Source organism: Trematomus bernacchii, unplaced genomic scaffold, assembly GCF_902827165.1.
Source record: "Trematomus bernacchii unplaced genomic scaffold, fTreBer1.1, whole genome shotgun sequence".
In the NCBI taxonomy this organism is placed as follows: domain Eukaryota; kingdom Metazoa; phylum Chordata; class Actinopteri; order Perciformes; family Nototheniidae; genus Trematomus; species Trematomus bernacchii.
Window position 1 is genome coordinate 1,719,951 of NW_022987588.1, and position 24,479 is coordinate 1,744,429.

General features: G+C 40.3%; 2 protein-coding genes across 3 annotated transcripts; one reads left to right on the plus strand and one right to left on the minus strand.

The window, feature by feature from the left end:
- Positions 1 to 1,485: 1,485 nt before the first annotated feature.
- stk24a (serine/threonine kinase 24a (STE20 homolog, yeast)) lies at positions 1,486 to 14,078 on the plus strand. The gene is made up of 11 exons (XM_034128962.1): positions 1,486 to 1,975; positions 4,895 to 5,125; positions 6,945 to 7,001; positions 7,160 to 7,268; positions 7,415 to 7,572; positions 8,982 to 9,167; positions 9,271 to 9,416; positions 10,133 to 10,265; positions 10,374 to 10,442; positions 10,535 to 10,671; positions 11,032 to 14,078. The coding sequence occupies exons 1-11, from the start codon at positions 1,934 to 1,936 to the stop codon at positions 11,063 to 11,065; spliced, it is 1,302 nt and encodes a 433-aa protein (XP_033984853.1). The 5' UTR covers positions 1,486 to 1,933; the 3' UTR covers positions 11,066 to 14,078.
- Positions 14,079 to 14,572: 494 nt separating this feature from the next.
- LOC117481317 (INO80 complex subunit D) lies at positions 14,573 to 24,169 on the minus strand. Of its 2 annotated transcripts, none has more exons than XM_034128960.1 (10): positions 23,902 to 24,169; positions 22,066 to 22,312; positions 21,124 to 21,935; positions 20,886 to 20,979; positions 20,572 to 20,796; positions 20,327 to 20,436; positions 19,992 to 20,125; positions 19,600 to 19,847; positions 19,290 to 19,447; positions 14,573 to 18,115 (listed from the first exon to the last, which is right to left on the minus strand). In XM_034128960.1, exons 2-10 carry the CDS (start codon positions 22,281 to 22,283, stop codon positions 17,085 to 17,087), a joined length of 3,030 nt encoding a protein of 1,009 aa, XP_033984851.1. In that variant the 5' UTR covers positions 22,284 to 22,312; positions 23,902 to 24,169; the 3' UTR covers positions 14,573 to 17,084. The 2 variants fall into 2 exon arrangements, with proteins under 2 accessions (XP_033984851.1, XP_033984852.1); XM_034128961.1 differs by having other exon boundaries at positions 17,085 to 18,115; positions 19,600 to 19,823.
- Between the last annotated feature and the right edge of the window lie 310 nt (positions 24,170 to 24,479).

A 24,479-nucleotide genomic window follows, 5' to 3' on the forward strand; every position in this document is an offset into this window, starting at 1 on the left:
TGTGTGTGTGTGTGTGTGTGTGTGTGTGTGTGTGTGAGATGAGGCGGCATTCAAAGTTATTTAGTATTATATCCAGTACAACAAATTCACATAATGTCTGCCTATAGTATTAACTACAGATGAACCATTTACATATCATTGGATGAACTTGCTGTTTTATATTTATGTAAGTTGTGTTCAAGTAAGTAATAAAAAATAAATCCTGTTTAAATTGTCTTCATCTTTTGCCCAAAAAACGATGTAAATATTGAGCATTATTTCAACTTTGACATCACATCTTCAGCTTTGATCTTACAGCCATATAAGACGCATGTTTTGGCTAGTACAGATCTCTGATTACGAGACAAAAATGAATGCATTAAAACATGTCAGGCCAACAACGGTTATCTTTATTTGAGTGTAAAGTTCAATACTTAATCTTCCACGTTGTAGTTTAAAAACATTATCTTAACTCAATATCCATTTCCCATATTTGTATGGATCTTTCAACATGTCCTCATCAGTGAAGTGTACTCAATTTACTGTAGTGTAGTGACTGTTGCTTTTTTCCCCAAAAAATCAAACTACCACAACGAAATTGACATGCAGTGAACTTTAGGCCTTTGGGGCTCCAGGACAGCTGCTTGGTTTGCCCGGTTGTTAATTAAGCCTTACCCATATTAAACCACTGCATTTGGTTGCCAAACATTGTGTTTTACAATTATACATATACTTGCATCCTTGTAAATGTTAGGAACCACACCTATGTGAACTTCCTCCGCCCTCTTTGTTTTAACTGTTTTATTATCATGTATAATCCAAATCATTATCTTTTAACCAAACACAAGTCGACATATCGACAAAAATACAGGATAAGCCAAAATCTTAAAGGCTACCAAGGAGTGATGCGGCAAATAGGCTACATTATATTTACGGTTTTACATATTTCGATCCCATTATCATCTCTTAGTCCATGTGATTTTACAATACAGTGACTGATTTCTATTTAGATTTGCTGTATGATTGGATTTTTTGGTCAGGACAATTAAAAAATGTTTACAACATATTTTCCATAAAAAGTAAAGAGGTTCAAAGTCAAAAGTATTTTACAATCAATAAGATTGTCCAGTAAAAAAAATTTTTTTTACTAAGTGAATGATTTAAAAAATAATTGAATACATACGTTCAAATGTGATTTGATGTGGTATCGAATAATACCTGACCATGCTTGGAAAAATCTTCTTTTGATTTAAGTCTGCTTTTCTTTTTTGTTATTGCATGCCTATTTTGACTGCTTTGCCACTTTTGCTGTAACAGTTTACATTTCGCCGCTGTGGTACAAATACAGGAGTTCTGATTCTGAAGTAAAATGGGATTTAGTACAAAAATAAAAAATATATACAGACAAACATACATTCATAAAAACGTCCTTCTTCCCGTGACGCTTTTTGATTAACGCATGACGACATAATGTACTCTCTACTCTGATTGGTCCTCCGGAAAATGAAAATGACATTAACCAAGATGGCGCTGGGCGACAGAGAAAAGTGATGAGAGAATAGAACAACAAGCGATAGAACTAAAAAAACAGGGTGCATTTATTTACCCTGTGCGACTTTTTTTTAATCAGAGCTCTATTTGATCATCGGTACACAGTACAGCAACTGTCGAGGGACCGCACGGGTCTACAGATATATAATTATTCCGCTAACTGTTTGCTAACTAGCTGCTAAAGTAGCTAGCGTAGCTAACGTTCGCATAACTGCGGAAGAGAAGCTCGAAGTACAAACCGACGAGCTGTTTTATTATGATCAGGCGACTCTCCGTTTGATACATTCACTGTCCTTGATAGAGTTTGCATCACATTTAACCCAGGGGTCTGTCGGAAAACTATTATCAGATCAGGAAAGCTGAAAAAGACGAGGAAAGGCGTCATCTTTGCTGATCTGACGCCATGGCTCTCTCCACTCTTCAGAGTGGTCTGACGGGGATTCAGGTAAATAACATGTTTTTATATTATAAGCTAACTTTCGGAGTCAAGTTTGTTTGATTCAGAGCCAGCCGACATTTTACTTTACGGAAGTTTAACTCTATGCCTGTAAACAACTTTATCTACGGGAACACTGCATCGTTATCAAGATGAACACTATCTCTTGTGGTATAATAAATGCACCTATTTGTCAAAGTCCATTATGAACGAATGTGATAAGAAGCCTGACACCTTGTTTAATCGTGTGTTAAATCTAACGTGTACTGAATGACTGAAGAGCTGTCAAACCACAGGTATACAGTCTATTCAGGCTGAGTTTACTCCTAATTTATTAACATCATTCACTGTAGGCTAAAATGCCCATCACAGTTAAAGCACAAGTTGATACATCCAACTATTTAGTCCATATTCACTGTTTAAATTTGACCAACAGTGCAAAACTGTTAAGTATACAGTTGATTCCAATTTAAGGCAAGGAAAATAACACATGATCAAGTTTAAGTAGCTGGTAACATCCATTGTGTGGCCTTTCAGTTTAAAAAATGCTACACAATTTTCAAAATAGCTGCCTTCTTTAACTGTCATCAACTGAACTGACGCTTCACTGCCAGTACTTGGCGAGTAATGTCATGAGTCCTGCTTGTCATCTGTTACAGAGCACTCTACATATCACACATATTGGTCTGAAAGTCACTGTCATTGTTGATTTATCTGGGGATCAATTTGTCACTCAATCAATTACTTGTTTGGTGCATGAAACCTCAGGAAATAGTGGAACCCATTCCATTCAATGCTACAATTGACTTTTTTTATTATTATATTAAATACAATAGTAAAGACTCTACAATGATATTAAACAGCCTGTCTTCCAGTTTGAGAAGCTGAAACTTTTGAATGACAAACTAATTAAATCATTCATTAATTATGAAATAGTTGTCATTTAATAATTGATCCACACATTAAAGGGGCTAATGATATCAGATGACCTCTTATAACATAATCAGTTTACTATCAGAAGAAAATAGTTGATGATTAATATTATGTTGGTTGACAGGTATATTAAATGAGAGATTAAGCTCTAGTTTTGAGATTGCAGCTTTTGGCAGTTGTTTAAGAAAGTAATTGTATTGTTGGCTAATTGTATTTCTATTTTTGGGTTTTTTTTGATAGTATTGTGTTCAATTTAACATATATTTTTTTTGTTGAACCTGTTTGAAGACTTGACATGAAGTAGGCCACATTACAGCCCATGTAAGAATGACAACCTTGTATGGTGACCTAACCAGTCACATGCATGATTATTCTATTGATTGCACACAATACTACCCTTTCTCTTAAATTATGAATGCTTCTTTAGCACATGCACAGACAAATACAGGTTCAGAGGGGGAACAAATAGACCTGAGGTTACTTTTCTTAGAAGTGTTTGCATTTGGGATGCTGGTAATCCTGAGGGTGTGGTGTGTGTGGATGACGCTACACTACTCGGTTGTGTGTTTCAGATGGAGAGCATCAAAAACATGCTTTTAGAGCGAGGTTCAGGCAGCTTTAGTTGTCGCAGTAAACCTGCTGACTGTGGATATGGCAAGTACATTCCCATCATGTGTAGTCCGTGGTCGCAGCGCCCTTGTTGTTTTTCCCATTGTTTCAGGTCAGCCTCGACATTATAATTTTCACCTGGATGACTGACCACACCAGTGTTATGATAGTATTTTGGTGGTGTTGTTCCAACTCTGCTTTATTCTGTGCCGCTCTGTCTCTTTGTTGTAAAGTCCCTTTGCTATCAAATCAGCAGCCACCTCTTTGCCAATTTTTCAAAGTGCAGCTGCTCTTCTCCCCTTCCATATAGGTTTGACCACCATTAGCACTTTTACAGGAAACTGTTCTCTGGGGGGCTGTACAACAATATACTGCACCAGCCAACAGATCATGGTCTTAGTGCTAGAGTACCTGGCAAATCAAACTTTGGGCTTAATTGCGATAGTTCTTTATTATCAAAAATATGATTTGTTTCATTTACATTTTTCAGATAATCTTCATAATATACAGTGTGATGCGGTATTAAAAATGCTACTCTTTTTCAGAAGAGACTGTGCATTACATTTGTCTTAGAAATGTTGGCAATGCAAACACGACTCAGACGGTTTAGGCTAATAATTGCTCTGCGTGAAGTGAAATTGAACCGGCCAACATGAAGACCATTACACTCTCCCCGGTGCTCCATGGGGAAATAGGCCATTTATTTCAGTCAATAAGTTAGGGTGTAGTCCTTCAGTTTCTGTGTAGCCTGTGTGGTGGAGGTCATTAAGCTAAGTTGGGTTTGTTTTACATTATCTCAGGATTTAAGTGTTTCTCACAGGCACACCATTTTCTCTGAAAAGGCAGAAAGATATTATGCCCATACCGGAGGATATCTTGATCTCTGTTGTATTGACTTTGACCATTCTACAACAATTTCTCTGATATATACATATTTACTAGACAAAACGATTAATAGCAAAAATTGTTTACAGATAAAATAATTATAATGGCATACCTCCGGTTGCAACAATGCATCATAGTTTGCAGATATGTTCAAGGTTCAAGGTTCTTTATTGTCAAACTAACATAGCTACAGAGTAATTATGTCGTTGAAAATCTTATGTCACAGGCTTCTCCAACAATGCAACATAATAATAATACAGATAGTAAAAGTAATACAAAATGAAAAATAGTTCTAAAATAAAGTGAGTATCTGGAATAGTGCAGTACGAGTCTATATACCAGTTATTGGAATGATATATATATGTTGCTTGTCCTGTGTAACAACAACTATAAAACTTGCAGTGTTATCTCCGAATACATGTAAACCTTGTCAGTCACATTTTGTTCTGTGTTATTAAAATGCGCTCCACTCTCTCTCCCATCCTTCTCTCTGTCACACAGAATTTCCATGCTGATCCAGAGGAGTACTTCACCAAGATGGACAGGATAGGGAAAGGCTCTTTTGGTGAAGTTTTCAAAGGCATCGACAGTCGGACTCAGAAAGTTGTGGCCATTAAAATTATTGATCTGGAAGAAGCAGAGGATGAAATAGAAGACATTCAACAGGAAATCACCGTTCTCAGCCAGTGCGACAGTCCCTTTATCACCAAGTATTATGGATCCTACCTTAAGGTAAGCTGTGACCTCAGGAATAATATCTTATTCAATTTGGGATAGCCCATACTATTCATATATGTCAGTAGTGTGTTCTTTCAAGCAAGTGTGTATAATGTAGGTCAATAAATAATGCATATGGGCGATGGAACAAGCATTTCCTGTGTAATATTGCACAGATTGCGGTTGAACAAAAAGAACTAGGCCAACGTTGCTGTGGTATATGCTGTAGCTTGAGGGCTTTTAACAGTGCGATCTGTAAGTATTTGGGCACTGACATATGTTTTAGTTTTTTTCTCTATACTCTAGCAGATTTTTTGGGATTGGAAATCACAATTAGGTCAATGTGTTCAGCTTTAATATCAGGGCGTTCATGTGTAAATGTAGTCAACAGGGAAGGAATCATCGCCTTTTGTAGGCCTATGCATAAAAAAAAGAAGCTTAACAGGTATAGGGGTACAGATCTGGCGATATTCATGTTTATATAAACTACAGCAGAGCTGGAAGTCAGTTTTTTAACATCTCTGTATAGTCAATTCGATTTTTAGTCACACTACATTTGATGGTGCTTAAGCGGTCTCGATTTTGGCCTAATTCAACCCTCCTGACAATTGGAGAATAAACTCATTGGTCATTACAAATTAATAACACATAATATATTACCATGTCAGGGGTCCAGATCCAGTCTTAACCCCCTCCTAAAATATGAAATATGATAATATTCTGTTGTGTGTGCTGTGCCATTATTGCTGCAAAAACATTGGTGAATTGTATTCTCATGTGCGTGTTGCAACCTGATTTATAAATTGGTTTCAAAACTCCTTTTAGTCTGAGCCCGGCTTTAGAGTGCCTCTCACAGCGTTTACAGTACTCTGGTACTTAACAGCAGTAAGCAGAGAAGTGGTGGTCCATTACCTCAAGTTATGCTGCAGGCTGAAGCAGAGAATTAAGGCTTATTTCTGCGTACATAAGCGTGGTATTTGTGCTGTTTGTATGTATGTGTTTACATTTCTTACAAACTTTAAAGTGGTATTGTTGTGATCATCAGTTTTCTAGTTCCCATCTTCTTTCTCAAATCAATACCCTTGCTAGAGATCACATAGGAGAATCAAGAATTGTTGCCAGTATAGGGAGATTTTTTTTAGTGCTTTTGCTTTGTTTTGGGTTTTTTCGGTTGATGTAGTTTAGGCTTTTCTTTCTGGTCATAAATCTCCTGAGAAATCACAGAACATTATATTTTCGAAATATTCTGTGTGCACCTGGAAATCTCAACCCACAAGCGTAGATTCCACATCCACAGATCTGTAGTTGTAGTGAGTGACAGATGTTGTTTATTCTCAACATTGCACTTGTGCAGGAAACAGGTGCTGCCCAAGTGTTTTGTGCACAACTGAATCAGACCGCTGAGATGCTTCTAGTGTTTTTTAGTGCAGCATTCACTCCAACTAAAGTCAGTCTGTAGAGGAGTGGGCATCCCAAGGCAATGCCTACTTTTTAAACATATTGCTATACAATCTAATATTCCTTTTCTTTTTTACGAATTTAACCTAAGGTTTAACACAGCTATGATAATTGAATTCACAACCATAAACCAGTCTGTTGTAAATGTTAAAACGTTATAGAATATTTTAGAATTCATAGAGTTGGTGTCGCCACTATGTTGCTGTATATTATGTCTACTTTCCACCAAGTGAGCAATGGAGCATTTCATTTTATTTAAACAAACAAAAGGTTGAACTCAGCTGTTGACCTAAATCTGCATATGTTTTGGGCACATCTTTTTATTTAATTGTTTTATCAAACACTATCTGACTAAATTCCTGTTTTTATTTTTCAGGGTACAAAACTATGGATTATTATGGAGTATTTGGGTGGAGGATCAGCCCTGGATTTGGTAAGTCTATAGCAAAATGAAATCGATGACCTTTCTTAAGATGATCACAATTGCTTTGCCATTATGACAGTTCTCTGATGAGTAAAATCTGAGCCATGTATCTTTCAAAGATGGACCCAACGTCACCTTTTCCTCCTCTTATTTCTCCCTTCCTGTAGTTGGAACCAGGAGCCCTGGATGAAACGCAGATTGCCACAATTCTGAGAGAGATCCTGAAAGGTCTGGAGTATCTGCACTCTGAAAAGAAAATCCACAGGGATATCAAAGGTTAGACTGGCTCATAGCATTGCTCTGTTTTAGCTTGAGTCTTGTTCATGGTTTAATCCCCAGCTGAGTGTGCTGTGTGTAATCAGGCCCAAAAACCTAATCATGGGTGTGGTAGTTATATTTGTATCCTTTTGCTTTGCTTTCAGCCGCCAACGTGTTGATGTCAGAACAAGGCGAAGTGAAGCTGGCTGACTTCGGAGTGGCGGGCCAGCTGACCGACACCCAGATAAAACGAAACACATTCGTTGGTACCCCTTTCTGGATGGCACCTGAAGTCATAAAGCAGTCGGCCTACGATTCAAAGGTCAGAATGATCTCAGTTTTTATTGTTATCCCAGGTTAGAGTTGGAAAGCCCAAATAAAATCTAGTTTTCGGGAGAAAATGCTTCAATCGACGACTATACATTCTTAATGGCGAGACATTTTAACTAGTGCTTGGCAACCATTACAATTTTTAATCGAATCAAATATAAAACCAAAGCTATTTGCCACTGCCAGGGCATTAACGTTGTATCTAGTTTGTTATAGAATAACAAGATACCCTCAGAGTCCAGTGCGACATCATAACATTATAATAGGCACATTCGCAGCATGCGAGTGCTGCAGCAGTCTTAGCCCCGCCCCAAATGCTCTCATTGGTTGAGACGTGTGCTGACGCCCATCCCAAGCCAATTCTGATCAACCTCCCACCCCTCCTGTGACCCCTAGTTTGTCTGTATGTGTAGTCAGAGCCTGTTACAAACGGACCTTCAAAATAATAGTAATAAAACTGTTAATGGGCGATAAAATAATTGTCTGCGTTAATTCCGCCTTAACTTGCCCAGATTTTACTTTGAACTTTATAAGGTCATTTTTTCTTTCATTTTGTAACAAAACAGGAAGTAAACTTTCGTAGACACAGTAACAAAATGTCGATGAGTCGGACAGCTGAGTCACAAAAGATTAGTGTGGGTTTAACACGTTGGCTGTGAGACTGAACATCTGGAGTCATGGGAGTTTTCCATTGGACTAGTCAGTGAGAGCAGAAAGACAACAGGCTTATTCAAATGTTTGTAGAGTTTATATTATTCAGAGCAACACATGACCTGTGTCAAAACTCCTTTAGTGATTCTCAAAGGGATGCAACATTTAGTAGCTATTTTATAAAAATGATTTACATACTTCATGTAGTGAACAAGATAGGAAAGTGAGCACATGTGAGAGAGTAAGTAAAACCCAAACTATGCTCTGTAATAAAAAGGTGTGTTTTGGCCCAAGGCCCTGATACCTGTTGTCCCACCCAGGGGAAACATAATGCTGTGTGTGTGAACAGTTGGCATCAATAAAATCAACATTCACGTCTACAAATATAATAGTGGTGAAAAACAGAAAAGGGATGTGTCTGAAATAGCTAACATAACATTGGTACATGTTGTCCTTGTTTTAAATGCTCTGTGTACTGCTGTGTGCTACAAACTTTTGAAGACTGTTTTTCTAGACTAGAAATGACCAAATATGTATTTTTGGAAGAACCGCAACATGAGTCAGTCAACACAACCACTATGTGAGTGTCTAGAGTTTGCAGAGCTTCCTCAAATACACCCATGCTGCTTTAGTGAGTCAAGTCATTTCACACAGCACCGGTCAGTGTGTGTGTTTCTGGGTCGAATGTGTGAGAATCTTCTGGGGTTTTTTTCTAACATGATCTTCTCTTTGAAATGTCTTGTATTACAGGCAGACATCTGGTCTTTAGGAATAACAGCAATAGAGCTGGCTAAAGGAGAGCCGCCTCACTCTGAGCTGCACCCTATGAAGGTCTTATTCCTCATCCCAAAGAACAACCCCCCGACACTGGAAGGAAACTACAGCAAACCACTGAAAGAATTTATTGAAGCCTGCCTAAATAAGGAGCCTAGCTTTGTAAGTTTATAAATGACTCTCGTTCATGCTGGTATGAGCAGTAGTACACACCATTTTTTTTATATTAACCTTTACTATGTTTGTTTGCTGTGTTTTCCTTTAGAGGCCAACTGCCAAAGAGCTGTTAAAACACAAGTATATTGTAAGGCATGCCAAAAAGACGTCCTATCTGACGGAGCTGATTGACAGATACAAGCGGTGGAAGTCAGAGCAGTCTCGGGAAGCGTCCAGCTCCGACGATTCTGATGAGTAAGTTGTCTGCACCCATCAACATCCAGATTATGGCAAGGCAAGTTTATTTATATAGCACATTACAACACTATGCAACTCAAAGTGCTTTACAAAACTCTCTCAGCATTAAGAAATAGTGGAGAATTCAAATAGAATAAGACTGGTTTAAAATACAAGAATAAGACTTCAAGTGCAATGTGAGGTTTGAATACTTATTTGATTTATTAAAAGGCAGCAGCAGCCTTAAATTAACAACACATGTTTTGTTGCAGCATCATTTAAAACAAAGTATTTTACATAATTGGAAATAAAAGAGAGTAGAAAATAAACAATTATCAGAATCAAGTTTGTTGCCAGGTACGTTTACACATACAAGGAATTTGCTTTGGTATCTGGTACTGAACATAAGATAGTTCTATTTTGAGATGTTTAAACAATATAAACATCTCAAAATTGAAAATAAAATAGAACTAAAAAAGGGAAATATAAAAATTGACCGTGAAGATACAAATCTGTAAACTCTCTGACCAATCAAACACTATGAAAGGGCCAAATTACAGCTAAGACAATATAAAAGTAGGATATTATTTACATTTAGTGTGCAAGAATGGCATATTCAATTAAATATACATGTAAAATGTACAGTGTGAAGGAGTTGGTTTGTTCCAGCTATAAGGAGCTTTAAACCTGAGCAACATTAATAGCACACTAATGAAAACCCTGTGTGTCTGCAGGGAGCCGAACGGCCAGGCTTCTGGAGGAGATGACCCTGGCAGCGACGACTGGATCTTCAACACCATCAAGGAGAAAGACCTCAAAAAGTATCAGAACGGAGCAGCACAGCATGCTGAGCTGAAGGAGAAAGAGGTGAGGCTACACACCACTGTGGAGGAAAAAGTCATACAATAGTTGTTGAGCAAGTCTTTCCTGTGTCAAAGGTATCTACAATTTCAACTTTAAAATCATCTTTTACAGGTGCAGGAGAGTCCAAAGAAGCCTTTATCACAAAGCTTATCATCGATTTTCTTGCCAGTGTTTACGGAGGTAATGGCTCTAACAAGTTATCCCAGGTTAAAAAATCATTTGGAAGTTCACTTTTAATTTTTAATTTTTTTTAAATGATGTCCTTGTTGCAGTTGAAAGAAAAGAGCGAGAACCGTAATGGCAAGCCGGAGGCAGCAGAGGAGCTGCGGGAGGCCATTCTCCTGGCAGAGGAGAAGCACCCAGGCATCTGTGACTCTCTCGTAGCTGAACTAGTGCAGAGACTTCAGAGGTAACCAGGGTCCACGATATCTCTTCTCTTTAAAGTATGTATGTGTTCAAATTCAAATGGAACGTTAAGGCCATCTATTGGTCAATCACTCAAAGGCTTTGGTCTACAAGGGGAAAAAGGATAAAGCACATAGGCATATTAAAGTGGCTGTAAAATAAAAACACTTCCATTTGAATGAAGTCAAATAAAATTACACTTGAATCTTAAGCCATTTGAATGTTCTACTCCAACATGACCATGTAAGCGGAAACAGGAAGTAGCATGAAGAAAAACATTTTTAACCCAGATTGTATGACATTATATGATAATGTGTTCTTTATTCTATGACATCTTGACATGTTCCTTTCCGATGTTTGTCAGGTATTCTGTGCCACAGTCAGCTGCTAGTCACTGAGAAGAGCTCCACCCGGCTCCGCTCTTATTCCCCACCCTGGTGGCAGCAGTCAGATCTTTCCCTCTGACCTCCACAGCCTGGATGAAGTCTCCCAGGAAGGTCTCCATCACCCATTTGCCTGAAGCAAATCCTGGCCTACTTAATGTCTGTTTATATGCTAGCACATCACCAGAGGGTCCTATTAAGGACAGTCAGTGGCCAGCCGCTCTGCTGCTTCCATGACTGCCACCTGCTGTAAGATGTCCCCTCTCAATACCTCCTTCACATTCTTGTTTGTGTTAATGATGGAGTCAGCTCTCTTTCTGCAAGGACTCTTGAGTTATTGGTTTTTGGTGAGTTTGTGGCTTTTTCACAAAAGGTTTACACTCGGCATCCTTCTGGAGAGAGTACCTTGCTTGATTAATTGTGTGCATGTGTGTGTGGCTGTGCGAGATATCCTGTGAAATGTGTGGTGAAGAGTGACGAGTGGGGTGAAGCATTCTATTGAAAAACTCAGGTATCCTGCTTTAAGTGGATTGGTTCCTCTGGGAGACGGAAAGAGCTCTAGGGTGGTTGTACAGTCTTGTAAATAAGCTAATTTCTACAGATTCATGAAAAAATAATGGAGTGTTTGTAATGGAACCACTGTGTACAAATGGCCAAATGCAAACTGTAGATAATGGTTGTGAGGTAAATATTTTGAGAGACTAAAATGGCCATACATGAGATTGCCTTGCCTTTCTACTTGTTCTTTTGTATATCAGTCTTTGATTTCTCCAGCTGTAAAACGTTTTAAAAAAACTCATCCAGTGAATGAAAATGTCTGCCCTCTATCATGTTTTACTTTTGATTTATTATATATTTCCTAATTCTCTTTAACTTTTTTTGGTTTCACACTCGATGCTGTGGATTTAATATTGTTGGAGAATGTAAAAAAGAAAAGGCTGGATCCATGAAGCCCTCGCCAGTTTTGAACACTGGATGCTCTGTTGCCAGCGGCGACTCCACAAGGCGTCGAGTCGTGTTGGTTTGTTGGACTTTGCCTCATCCCTTCTTTTTTTGCTGTGTGTTTCGACTGCTTAGACCGACTGAGGTTTCGTCCATTCATTCCATTAACAGGGCAATGCCATCATCTAGTTTATAAAAGCGCAGACTCTGTTAGTCTTCCTAGGAGCTGCACTGGTACTATCTATCTCCTCAGCGTACCTACAGCTTTAATTGCACTTCAAGTATAAATGCCTTTTTGACTATAAACAAAGTAGCCATAAAACAGTAGCACGAGACTTAACGTATTTTGCAGGTATGCTGTCCGGGACTAACAAAAAGTCCACCTGAAGTCTCACAGCTTGGACTCATGCAGTGTAATATTTGCCTGGCTCTATCTTTCCATTTGGACTCCTGAGAGGTTTTTCAGTTGTACGGTAAATGCATATAGACAAAGACTTCTCACATAGTAGATAACACTGCTGTCAGATGTACATATTAACATAAAGCCACGCGGTGTTCAGAGACCAGCGGCACTGCTTCTACTTGTGACTGTAGTTTTAAAGGAATGTGCATGATAGTATAACGGTAAAAAGCCTATTGGTTGGCCCCAGCAGTATGCGTTGTAGCACACTGCTGCGGGACTGGAGGAATGTTGAGTCCTCCCGAACAGAGTCGAATCAGCCTTAGAGTATTTGTGATGAATGGAATGAATAGTATCAGCTTTAAAATGTTAGATCCGATGCTTTTGTTGTTTTTCTTTGTCCCCTCCTGCTCCTGCATTGAAATGCATATGCAGCAATACTTTTAAATGATAAAAGATCAAAAATAATTTATTGAATTGAATTGCATGCATGAACAAATTAAGTCTTTTTTTCATCTTCTCAGACTAGAGGAATTTTCACGATTCTTATGAAGTCAGTCAGATGATGTATATTTGTGTTGCTATGGGCAATACACGGTACAACATGAAACAGGGCAAGTTAAAGAGAGAATTCAACAGTACGGGAATACAATTGTTTGTTAAATATATGGCTATGTCAGGTAGCTTAGCACAAAGGCTGGAAACAGGGTGGGACAGTTAGCCTAGCTCTGTCCAAAGGAAACACATCGAGCACCTTTAAAGCTCACTGATCAACATGTTATATGTTCTGTGTTTTATTCGTAAAAACCTGAAGTGTAAAAGGATAGTGCGGTAATTTAAAAGAGGTTTTGTACTGGACTGTTTCTTGGCTTGGACCAGTAACTAGAGTCTCAACAAAACAACACAACTGCAGATGTGTTGCTATGCTAGCTGTATTTCCTTTAACCCTCCACCAGTAGGCAAATGAGAGTATTTCCCATAATGTCAAATTATTCTTTGATTCTCTTATGTTAATGTTTAAAGGAACATTCTTTTTTTTCCACACTGTAATGAGTAAAAGTAAAATCAACAAAGATACCAGACTCAATGATTTCCACTCTTTTTTTCCTTTTGTTTTTGACTCTTCTGTAAAGAAAATCTCAACTCTCCATTCAAACTTCTCATGTGAAATGTGCCATGTGAGCCCTCCATCCAAAACAGAGACGCATTCAATACAATTTGCACCTTTTACATGGTCTTTTATGACTCTTTATCTCAAATGTGTGGCACTTTGCAGATTTATTTTTGTTTTTTAAAAATGGTACTTTAAAAAGCTACAATATTATGTCGCAATTACACCCAATTTATTTCCTTTCCCCTCCCTGGTATGTTGATGTATGGCAATAAAGCAGTGTGAACGCCAGGAGTAATTTCTTAGCACAAGTAGGCATATATTCTATTAAACTATTTTTGTAACCCAAAAGAGCGGTATTATGTAATAGAGGGAGTCAATTTTGGTTCTGTGATGTGTTAAAGTTTCAGTAAACACTGGATAGCACTCACTTAAAATGTGCATTTCATTTTGTGTGACTTTGCTGACAGTTTATAGTCCAGTATACATGTTTGCTAATTCAGGGCAGTGCTGTTGGGTTTATTGAAAGTTGTCAAATGATTAAGGATAAAAATAAAAATCAAGTACAAATTTGATACAGTTTTGCCATTGTTTGACTGAGTCATACATTTAAACAAGACCTGTTCATCTTACATTGTGTCTGCATAATATCATCCTTCTTGCATAATGTGTTGCTGTATATAGTTGTGAAAAATAGCTAAGTTGGCTTAAAAGGTGACAAAAGTTACAGTTGTGACGACAACCCTGACTTCAGCTGCTAACAAAGACCATGTTCTATCAACCAAAGCAGAATCATTTAAGAGAGGGATTCCTACTCACACTTCCAGTAAAGTATATGCTATCAATTCATTATTTAAATAACAGCCAATATTGATCAGTAGTTACATTTGACAATTAGATGCTCAGCAGGTTAGAAATACAATATCTTATGGCCTGTGTTTCCTATCTGGCATACAGTGAACTAAAACCCAGAATGACTGGTTTCAATGTGCATGGAAACATCTGGAAGTGACGCCTCACCTCATTGTAATTGGTGGAAATTAATTTAAAGTGACCAGTAAAGAAAATACCACAAACTGTCAGCAAATACCTCACAGCAAGTTTTATTTATACATCCAAAAACAAAAGATCAAATTTCTCACACTATATACAGATATTACATACAGTGTTTGTACACATATTACATCATTTGTACACAAGAAAAATATACATAAAAATGTAAACCTTTGTATACAAAAAATACCTTAGACAAATTAAACAAGGACCAATAACAAAAGGTGACTAGATTAGCTCATCCTATCTTTAAAAACAGTAATACAGTACATTCAATGAGTATAGGAATTTGTCGGCCATCTCTGAATTCAAGCAGTTAAATGTGCCTACAGTCAAGCCCTGTTAATTTGTTCTACGTGGTTTCTGGGAGAGTAAACTGGTGCAGTGACTAATCTCATGCTATGTGGATACAACAGTAATGCCTTGCAAACATTTCCATCCAACTAGAATATTTTTTTAAACTTTTGGGGCACTGTGTTTATGACTTAGTTACAACACTGCAGTGACTGAGAGGCCCAGCTGTCTCTGGTGGAGCTACGGGTTCACACTTCATTGTGCGTTTTCTCTTTGGAAGGGAGAGACAGAACTGGGCCTTCTCACAGCTGGAAATGGGGGAGTCTGGTGCAGACTCAGAGCTGGTAATGATGGCAGCTGTTCATTTAATGGGCATCCAAGCAAAAAAAAATAATAATATAAAAAGAAAAAGGCAAGACGGACAGGGGACATGTGAAACACCAGCGGCCTCAACCACTCCTGTGCAAATCTATGTTGAAAAAACAACAACTGTAACGTTGATTAGTTTTTCTCCACAAAATGAAATGGCGATGCATATATTCCTAAATGTTATACCACCAAGAATCAAGCCAGTGACCATAATCTAATAATATTATAATGCTCTCACACCAAAGGTTGCTGCACCATGCAAATCTCAAGACCTCTCCCTGGAGTTTAATAGCCATCAAAAATACTCTCAATCAGGATATATTATTTGAAAAAACCAAGTGACAGCATACAAACATTGATCCCTCCAAATTCAACCATTTCGATAGCCATTAATAAACAAGAGACTCATTCTACAAGACACATGTTCCACTGAATACATTGCAAATACCAATTTCAATCCATTGCTACTCAATATTTCACCAACAAACCCCAAGATTGAGGCTTGCTACTCTATATACCTAATACTCAACAATGTCTGACAATCTGTCAAATGTCTAATATAATTTCCATCAAAAGCCATGGTTGTGCTGCTGCATGAGCCGGTAACAGACAGGGGAGGAGCTTCTGGGTGGTTTTTATTTTCTAAATTTAAATCCAGACCCCAGGATTGCATCATTTAGCTTAAAATTGTGAGTTTTAGTGAAACTGTCACTCCTCAAAACCATTTAAATCACCTACCTTAGCCATCTCAGGGTATTCAGACGTGTTAAAGTGGGTTGCCTTGTAGTCTTGACACTACATTTGCCTGACATGCAAGTCACTAATAACCATTGTATATGTGGACCACAGAGCACCTTTTAGAGTAGACACTTAAAGTCCCTGGATTACACCATCATTAACACAAGCTCATGTATTAGCTTTAGAAATCCACTCAGGATGACCTGAGAGAAAAAGTGATGTTGGGTTGACCTGATCACTGATCTTTGTAGGCTCTATTTCGGAGTAAAGTAAAAAATACAACAGTTAGAGGCCAAACTATGTTCCTGATCCAGTCTGGATTCAGCAAGTGAAGCTACATGTGATGAGACCAATAAAATACCTTACAATGCTAGAGTTATGTTAATGTGTTTATTGCTTTAAGAAACTATTTTGACCTTCAAGTGTCTACTAGGCCACTCAGAGTGCCACAACCAATGGTGAGGTCAGACATTTGAGCTAACCAATAAATGAGCACATATACAGTATACACAGTTTAAAAAAAACAGCTGTTTAAAAGTATTTTGGTAAATTCATACGAGTGACAAATCGGACTCAGTAAGATTCTATAATCATGATAACAGTTAAATAGCTTGAAACATAATGGGTCACAAATATCACAACCTGTACCCTTAGTTTGTCAGAGGGCGACAGAAGCAGTGTGTGAAGCGGGTTGAAAAATAAAAAAATGCAATGGCTATCTGAGCAAGGCAGGGTACAGTTGATCATTTAAAGACACGACTTGAACTGGCAAAGCAAACAAACCAACCACTGATTGAGGCTTCTACGTCAATTAATTCTGAGCACTGACAGATAATCTCGGCTAAAGGTCCTTTCGCCAATTTTCACCCGTTTTTTCCCCCTTGCTGACGAAACCACAAGGCATCAAACGAGTGGACTCACACTGACTACAGGAGAGACCGCCTGGCTACAGGATTAAAACAAACAGAAATAGAAAATATTGTGGAAAATCTGAGGTTGTGCAAATTCATTATCAAATAGTGCACTATTACCACATTGCACATATGTAGCAGATGAAAAAGGGGGGGTTAAACCGGAGCCAGTGGACTGGATTGTAAGTGACTGAGTCAACAGACCGCTGCAGGCTCTCATTTACTCTGCGTGAAGGGCGGCGTGGCGCTGTTGGCACTTGCAGCGGTGGCACTAACTATGGAATAGCCAGCGGGGGGCGCTGTGGAGCTGTGGCTGGGCTGCACGTCTTTCGGGATGCCACTGTGGGAGGCCAATTGATGGCCGAAGGCCGCGCTGAACTGTGGGAGCTGCTGCTTGGGCTTTGTGCAGGTTAGAAGATCGTGTGAGGCTGATGGGAGCGAGGATGAGGGGGCGGGGGCCGTGGTTAAACCAGTCAGGCCGCTCTGAGGCATCGCTGAGAGCGCCGCCATGGGCTGCAGCGTCACAGAGTGGGTGGTGGCCGGGGGCGTGGATAAAGAGGTGGATATGAGATGACTTTCTGATCCTATGAGATTGCCAAACTGCGTTGGGTCTGTGAGGGGGAGGGGGAGATTGTTCCATGAAGAGCGTGGGGGTCCTGGTAGCCCGCTGAGAGGGACTTCCAGCAGAAGGGGGGTGTCAGACTGGAAGGAACTGGCGTGGGGAGAAGATATGTGGTCGCTGTATGGGGAGGGCACGTGCTCGCTGCTGTAATGGCTGCCCTGGGGGGACGATGTTTGTGTGTCAGACTTGGCCAGGACGTGGGATGCGTGTGTGCGGGGAAACGTTCGCTCCGTTAACGAGGTCTGAGTGAGCAGGGAGGTGGTGGAGGGGGCTACCGTAGAGGAAGATGAGGTCAGGTTGGAGCACGACGTCTGGGGCTGGTTAGCGGGCTGAGATGGGGGCGAGGGGGGAAAGTGACCCCCTGTCGACTGCAGGAGATTGTCCGTCAGCTCGAGGCTGCTGAAGTTCTCTGTCTGGATGCGGCTGTTGAGCAGGTCGCCCATCCCCCCCGGCTGCACCGGCCCGGGGAACACTGCCATGGCTCGGTGGTCCACTCCTTCAGAGGGGGCCAGGTCCCCCATGGAGGTCAGGCACACCAAAGAGTCTGGGTAGGAGCCCATAGCCTGCAGGGCTCGCACCAGCTCCTCAGCCTCCTCCGTGGTGGGCAATAAGTCCCCATTCTTCCCTATAAATACACAACAATTACCATTATGAAATCTAGTGATGGAAAGTAACAAAGTGCATTAACTCAACTACTTCAGTCAAATATTTAGATAAAAGTACTTCAATGTTTCAATTGTATCCTTTCAGAGATAAATATTGTACTGTCATTTGGTTGACAGCTTTGGGTCCTTTGATGTCATTTATTAACACAAATGTAAAAAAACAAATAAATAATAGTGTATTATTATAGATTAAAGTGGACCTATCATGCTATATTTGAATAATATAGTGTAGGACCATATCTATATAAAGGCATATTTATACTTTTTTTTTTTCAAAATACCAAACAGATCATGCATTTTAGCCATGCCTCATTTCGCTCAATTTGAAAAATGTTAGCTCTGTTTTTGCAAGGGCTGATTCTGTGAGAACATCACCACCTACAGGCCTGGCATATGTACTACAGCGTCTCCAGCGCTTTCGAACGGCAATGGCCATGGCTGTCTCCTCCTGATTGGTGGAGTTGGCCCAATAGCCGTAGCGCCACTGTCCTGACGTCAGGACAGTGTTCAAATCTGGATCAGTTTTTATCAGATCCGTTGCAGCCCCTTTTTTAGAGATTTGGGTATGGAGGAAAATAGAGAGGGTTGTGTTTTCTGACACTTGGTGAGTTCCCTGGAACACCGGGGACACATATTCATGTATAAAAGACGGACAAAAGTGCATTTTGCATGATAGGTCCCCTTTAAGTTTCCCAGCAGATATTAAATAGTTCAAAGGATATCCAGCTGCAACATTAAAGTGATAAACAGATTAAATCATTATTTAATATGACATAATAATAATAATAACATATATTGCTCCACATAATGCATAGTTATACTTTTGATATTTAAAGTTGAGTTTGATGCTTATACTTATATGATTTTAAGTGAGATTTGTATTCTCTACACATTGTCTTTACTTGAGGCGAGACACTGCAAAAATATAGTTTTTTATGCTATGGTCAATTTGGACAGTTTTGGACATTTTCTTTCAGACTGGTGGATAGAAAACATTCAAAACTCTTATTTGGGTGTTTATTTTATGACAAAATGTGTTTATTTGAGTCTATAGATTCCTCCTAAATGAAAGTAAAGCATTAGATGATGTGGGAGGACTTTGTTAACACACACAAGAATAAGCTGTATGACAACCTTCAAACAAGTCGAAGTCCTGTAGGTCATCGGGCAGTCTGGGTAACACATCGGAGAAATCCTCCTGGTTTAGCTCGAGGTCATTTGGAATGTCTGCCATTTCATTGGTGATATCGTCAGGAAGCTCCTCTGCACTCAGGTCTGGAGTTGAGGGGCTCCTGCCAGAAAGATGAGATAAAAATGCTTAGTGAAGAAAACCACATGCTAAAAGAGCTTCGTGACATGGGAGACTGTGAATGAGCCTCATGCTCCCAGACACTGGATCTCTGCACACTAAATGTTTAAGTTAACAGTGTAGAGTGAAGCAGACCTGATGCTGGCCTGCGAGGGCATTGCGAGGCTTATAGAAGGCATTCCCAGGTTCCCCTGCGGTAACGCTGGGGGGATGGGTTTCTGAGGCCTCCTCGGCCCTCTCCTCCTCTTCTTCTTGTGTTTTTTGGTGAGTGCCGGGGGTTTGGTCTTTTTACGTGGCTTCCGCTGTTGCTGCTGCTGGTGCTGCACTCGTCGGTTACCATCCCCTCGCAGGAAGTTATCCTGTGTGTTATGTATGAGAGAGCACTGAATCATTGTAACATTAGCCCAAATGAAGGTCAACAAAGCAGTAACCAAGAAATCAGGCTTTTGGCTTTCTTTGGTTATTGTTGACATTCAAAAGGATATTTCCAAAATGTTAAAATTGGCTTTTGAAAATGTTTAACTCACCATCTTTTTGGCATGCTCTTCACAGAGTGGTGTCTGGTGCGTAATATCAAACACAGGGATGGAGCACTGCTGACCATCTGCAAATTTGGCTGTGCAACTAGCAAAGAGCTGCTGGGAACGATTCAACAGAATGTCTATAGAGAACAATGAAGGAAATAACACCAAACACTACACAGAGGGCATTTAATCATGAACTCCGGTCCCACCAACCAAAACATTTACAACTGAAACTGATTAAATCATGTTTTTAACTACCAAAAACAGAATCACAGCCGTTCTTTTTCACTTGTAACAGCCAGCTATACATGTGAAAAGTGATGTGGTGAAAAGGATACGCTGAAAGCAGTGTCGTGTGAAGGGCAGAGCCCTGTTGTTGCAGGCCTGGCCCTTTGTGCTGCCAGTGCAGGTCCCTGTGTCTGCTTTCTGCTGCCTTCCTGGAGCCACACTGCAGAAACATACAGGCAAGCAACATCACTGACAACACGTCTTATCTGTTGTGTGCACTTATATGAATCACAGGAGGGAGATGGAGAGTTTGTGATTAGTTCAGATGAGTAAAATGGAACATTTGTGAGACTACCTTGAGGAGCTTCGAGAGGCACCACGTAACTCCTGGATGAGCTGCCCAGCGCAGTTGGGGTTGTTACCGGCAGCATGTAGCAAGGCTTTGCGGAAGACATAGCGGTATCTCTTTTGGCGGATGCTCGCCCTCTCCTGCCTGCACATGTGCTTGTATTTCTCCTGGAGGTACGAGCAAAGCCGAAGTAGCCTTGTTCGCCGCGAGGAGCCGCTATCTTCTTCCAACCTATTTTCAAAGAAAAAAGTTAATAGCACTCATGATGGGAAGTGTCAGGTTAAAGTTTACACTGTGGGGTTAAGACATAAAATACTGACCCATTCTGGGGTCTCCAAGAGCTCTGAAAAGGAAAAAATGTCTCTGTCTCCTCTTCATCGTCATCATCAGCACTGTCTTCTGACCAGTCCAGTCCTGGAAGAGAACTTGTTAGAGCGTGGTACTTGGCAGGCTCAAATCTCATTTGCTACACTGTATGTTATCTTTCTTATAAAGAAAATGCATATTAATTTATAAGTAAGGGGGAAAAAAAATTAGTGTGAAATTAAAATCAAGCACCTAGATGAGGAAACAGGTCTCCATGCTCCTGGTGTGTCTTGGCACAGAGCTGCACCAGATGTTGCAACCTGGCCAGGCAGCTGGCAGAAGGTGAGAAGGCAGCGGGACGCATGACAACCATGTGCCGCTGATTGTTACTACCACTGTCCTTGCAACTGACAGGCAAGTGAGTAGCATTGAAAGGCATTTTCCTGCTGAGTGATGGCCCAGTAGGTTGCACTGGACTGGGTGCTGCATTAGCGGGCATCCCTGGAGGCAGAAAGTTGACCGTCTGAGGTGGTGGTGGATTGCATAATAAACCCTGCTGCTGTCCTGGGAAAATGAAGGAAGTCACGCTGGAGTGCTGGGGCGGCTGGAGGAGACCTGACTGTTGCCGTGGGAGATGAGAGTTGAGTGGCGAGGAGGGGTGGACACGGGGGCCTGGGGAGGGATTAAAGTGCTCAGGAGGTGGCTGGAAGAGGTCCGTGTCATGGCAGAGCTTCTGGTTGAGCACCAGCCGGCTCTGTAGTTTCTTCTTGATGGCGTTGCCCTTCCGAGGTGAACCCACCTCCTCACCATCAGTGTCATCCTCATAAAAGGCAAAAGGGTCCAGGAGTTCCCCGTCAGGGAGGGGTAACAGGCGTGAACAGGGAGGAGATGGCGGTAGATCATCCAGACCATTCTGAGCTTTCAGAGCTAAAGAGGGCACAGTTATGTTAAGAGCCACTGACTCCAGGTGAGCCCGTGAGCGCATTTCCTCAAAAGCGTCATGTTTCTTTTTCCGTTCCTTCTTGGGGATAAAGCCCAGAACCTGCAGGTGACTGTTACAGTATCTGGAAAACAAGAACACAGCCTCAGCATACTGTACACAGCATGTCTTCTGCACAGGGTGTGGAAGAATATGCTAAACAAACATACAGGTAGTGATATGTTCTTTTAAGTGATTAACATGACACTACACACCTGCGGTCCTCTGACTTGGGGATGGGGTTGGTACACCGCTGGCTGTTGTACTTGGCCACATATTCACATTGCTTGAAGGGGGCTGTCTTATCCTCCAGAACATGCCGTATACAGAAAGCATAGCCATTGAGTCTGCGCTGCTTGCAGAGCTTTGGGCTGTACGAGCACAACGGCTTATTGTCCACCTCTGAGAAGTGTATGTGTTTGCCTTCATACATCACGTGACTCTTGTTCTTGACAACATCAGCTGATGGGGTAAATCAGGGAAAAACCAAGAATTACATCCCTAACACTTAATACTGAGGAAGTAACCATGCATGCAAAAATAGCCACCTCTACAACTTGTGACCGTTTACCAAGCTCTTAGCTAATACTTAGAGAAAACTAATTCTGTAAGCCAACATAATTATACATTACAACCTGATTATTGAATATGTTTATATTAATAAAGTAATTCAACTATTAGTTGACTGTTTTATGAAAACGTATAATGCACTGACATGTTAATACTTTTATGAGATAACTTTAGTCTAGTAGACACACTTTCATACCTTCAATTTTCTTTCTCAAAATATCTAATTGAGAAACGGTGGGTAAACAGAGAATATGTAATTTTATCAAACAGGTATTATCTTTCAAGGTAGCACTTACAAGATAATTATTATGGTTGTATAACACTTGCAAGTTAACGCTCAAAACAGTGACTTGCTGGTGTGCATCCATCAATAAAAAAACAAGATAAAGACTTAAATAACTCAATAAAAAATGTGCCTTTTTTCAACAAGAACGCTGCCTTTTTTTTTACTGTAGCGCTTCATAATAAACACACATGCAAACAGGAGGATGCTATAGATATATCACGATACACTGTAGCGTTAGCTGCCGAGGTTCACCAGTAGCTTAGCTGCTACTTTTAACTATAATTGTGTGTTTAAAAGATGGTTTAGGGATCACTACGGTTGTAAGACCCGAGGTATATGTTGTACACACAAGATCGTGTTGGCTACGTGTAATCTGTTGTAGCCTGGGTTCACGTTAACAACTTTAGTCACGGAGAACCGGACAGGCAGCAAACGGTGACTATCATTTGCTAGCGTAACTAACTACCTTTGGAGCCTGGGGAGCTAGCCATCATTAGCTTGGAGCCGATGGACAGATGTAAAACACAAATAAATGAAATTCTAAACACAATAACGCGCATTATACTACTGTATCATAATATATTAAAGCAACTGTATATCCATATTCAGGCAGAAATACATGTTATCATGATGAACAAAACGTAAAATTGGTGAGTTAGCTAACAAGCTATCAAGGCTAAAAACACAAATTAGTAGGCGGTAGCTAACCAGGAAACGGAAACATCAGCAAATGGCAACACTAAAAGGTCTATTTTCAGTTTAGTTTTATAAAGAAAAATGCAAGATGAATCCTAGATTACAAGCAATAATGGGGGCTAATCGTGGAGTTTCTGTATAAATAAATATGATATATTTGTGGCCAAATACTTTCGAACAAAGGGTCTACATACGAGGCTTAAGGCCTGTCCTCGAAGGCCTCCGTAATAATCAATATGAATTATAGCCTTTATCGTTACATAGAGTCTCATTAGCAGGTAACAGGACTTGAGAATGTCAACATTGCATAACATCCCATATGTACTTAAGGCACGGACTCATTTATTCAGATCACAAGTTACAAAATAAATTAGCCATTAAAAGGAGGCCTATTAGCTTCGATAGCACAGCGGCTTCTAGTTGAACGCCTGGCCGTCTGAGGCCTGCGCAAAACGGCACACTCAGAAATCGAGTCCGAGGCCCCGATGAATTCGCTTACCTTGAATTGGTATGGGCTGTGTAAGGTATTCACTCCAGATAGACGGCCGAAATGTCTATTGCAATATGCTAGGCTATTTGTGCATCGATATCGAAGACAAGATAATAACAGTGATCTTCATCGAGCTCGGTATATCTGGAAATAAGGATGCATTTAAATATAGGCTATCCAGAGCAAATATCAAGCAGTAGGCAGGCTGCTGAGGATTTTTGTTGGATCCACAGCCGACTCCACACAGCACCACTACAGGCACTGCGAGGACATGACAACAATCCGCTCAACAACAACAACCTCTCCTACCATATTGGAAATTCAACGTTGTTAAAAGCCCTTACAGTGTAGAAGTGTTATGTTGATATCGTTATGACAGGAATAAGAGTTTGTGTGTGCCGTTTTACATTTTTCACATTTCAGTTAAATTATAACGACTGAGAGGTTCTGCTAAGTATTGCAGTGTAACATCCACCTGGACCCCGGCTCTCGTTCTCCATGTGAGTGAGTTACCAGCCCTGCTGTCACTGTTGCCGGCTGTTCCCCGATGATGGACCACGTGCCAGGGAAATACAGGAGCTTGAGAG

Excerpts from the sequence above, each read along its gene's own strand:
- stk24a (XM_034128962.1), top strand. The coding sequence starts at position 1,934 with ATGGCTCTCTCCACTCTTCAGAGTGGTCTGACGGGGATTCAG. Across the intron at positions 5,126-6,944 it reads ATTATGGATCCTACCTTAAG|GGTACAAAACTATGGATTAT; the intron begins GTAAGCTGTGAC and ends TTTATTTTTCAG. Across the intron at positions 9,417-10,132 it reads AGCTCCGACGATTCTGATGA|GGAGCCGAACGGCCAGGCTT; the intron begins GTAAGTTGTCTG and ends GTGTGTCTGCAG.
- LOC117481317 (XM_034128960.1), bottom strand. The coding sequence starts at position 22,283 with ATGTATGAAGGCAAACACATACACTTCTCAGAGGTGGACAATAAGCCG. Across the intron at positions 20,980-21,123 it reads AGACCTGTTTCCTCATCTAG|GACTGGACTGGTCAGAAGAC; the intron begins GTGCTTGATTTT and ends GTTCTCTTCCAG. Across the intron at positions 20,437-20,571 it reads GCCTCTCGAAGCTCCTCAAG|TGTGGCTCCAGGAAGGCAGC; the intron begins GTAGTCTCACAA and ends ATGTTTCTGCAG.